A 514-nucleotide genomic window follows, 5' to 3' on the forward strand; every position below is an offset into this window, starting at 1 on the left:
TGCCGGGCAGCCTGCCCCACGGGCGCGGCACCCCGGTCGGCACGGAGAGCCGGGGGGAGCCCAGCACTTACTGTGCTCGGGGAGGCCCTGGATCATGTCAAATTTATGGATCTCTTTGGCATAGTATTCGGACTCGGTGTTGTCCTGAGAGCAGCTCTCCTCCTTCTCCTCCTCCATCTCCTCCAGCAGCTCCCGGGTGCTGTTATAGAGGGCCAGGATCTGGTAGGGCACATGGGCCGGCCCCACGGTCTCCGGGGGACTGGTGAGCCGCAGCTTGCTCAGGATCTGCCCCCGGATGGCTTCCACCCTCTTCTTCTTGATGTGGTCCAGGTCCAAGGTGGTGCAGGAGGACAGGGAGAGGCTCACGGTGGCGAAGCTCAGCAGCGAGAGCAGCACCAGAGCCCTTTGCACGTACATCTTCATGTGCGAGGGGGCGGCGGCGGCGGCGGGGGCCCCCGGGAGAGATCCCCGGGCGGCGGCGAGCGGGCGCGGGGGACCGGGCGGTGTGCTGGCG

At 67.3% G+C, this 514-nt stretch overlaps 1 protein-coding gene across 1 annotated transcript in view; it reads right to left on the reverse strand.

Annotated features, from left to right (window-relative positions):
- TGFB3 (transforming growth factor, beta 3) overlaps window positions 1-501 on the reverse strand; it is a 14139-nt gene extending 13638 nt beyond the window's left edge. The window contains exon 1 of the mRNA XM_009886976.1: window positions 72-501. Coding sequence (XP_009885278.1) covers window positions 72-423 — 352 coding nt within the window. The 5' untranslated portion in view covers window positions 424-501. The remainder of the gene's footprint in view (window positions 1-71) is intronic.
- Between the last annotated feature and the right edge of the window lie 13 nt (window positions 502-514).

This window comes from Charadrius vociferus, unplaced genomic scaffold, assembly GCF_000708025.1.
Source record: "Charadrius vociferus isolate BGI_N301 unplaced genomic scaffold, ASM70802v2 scaffold14, whole genome shotgun sequence".
Lineage (NCBI taxonomy): Eukaryota > Metazoa > Chordata > Aves > Charadriiformes > Charadriidae > Charadrius > Charadrius vociferus.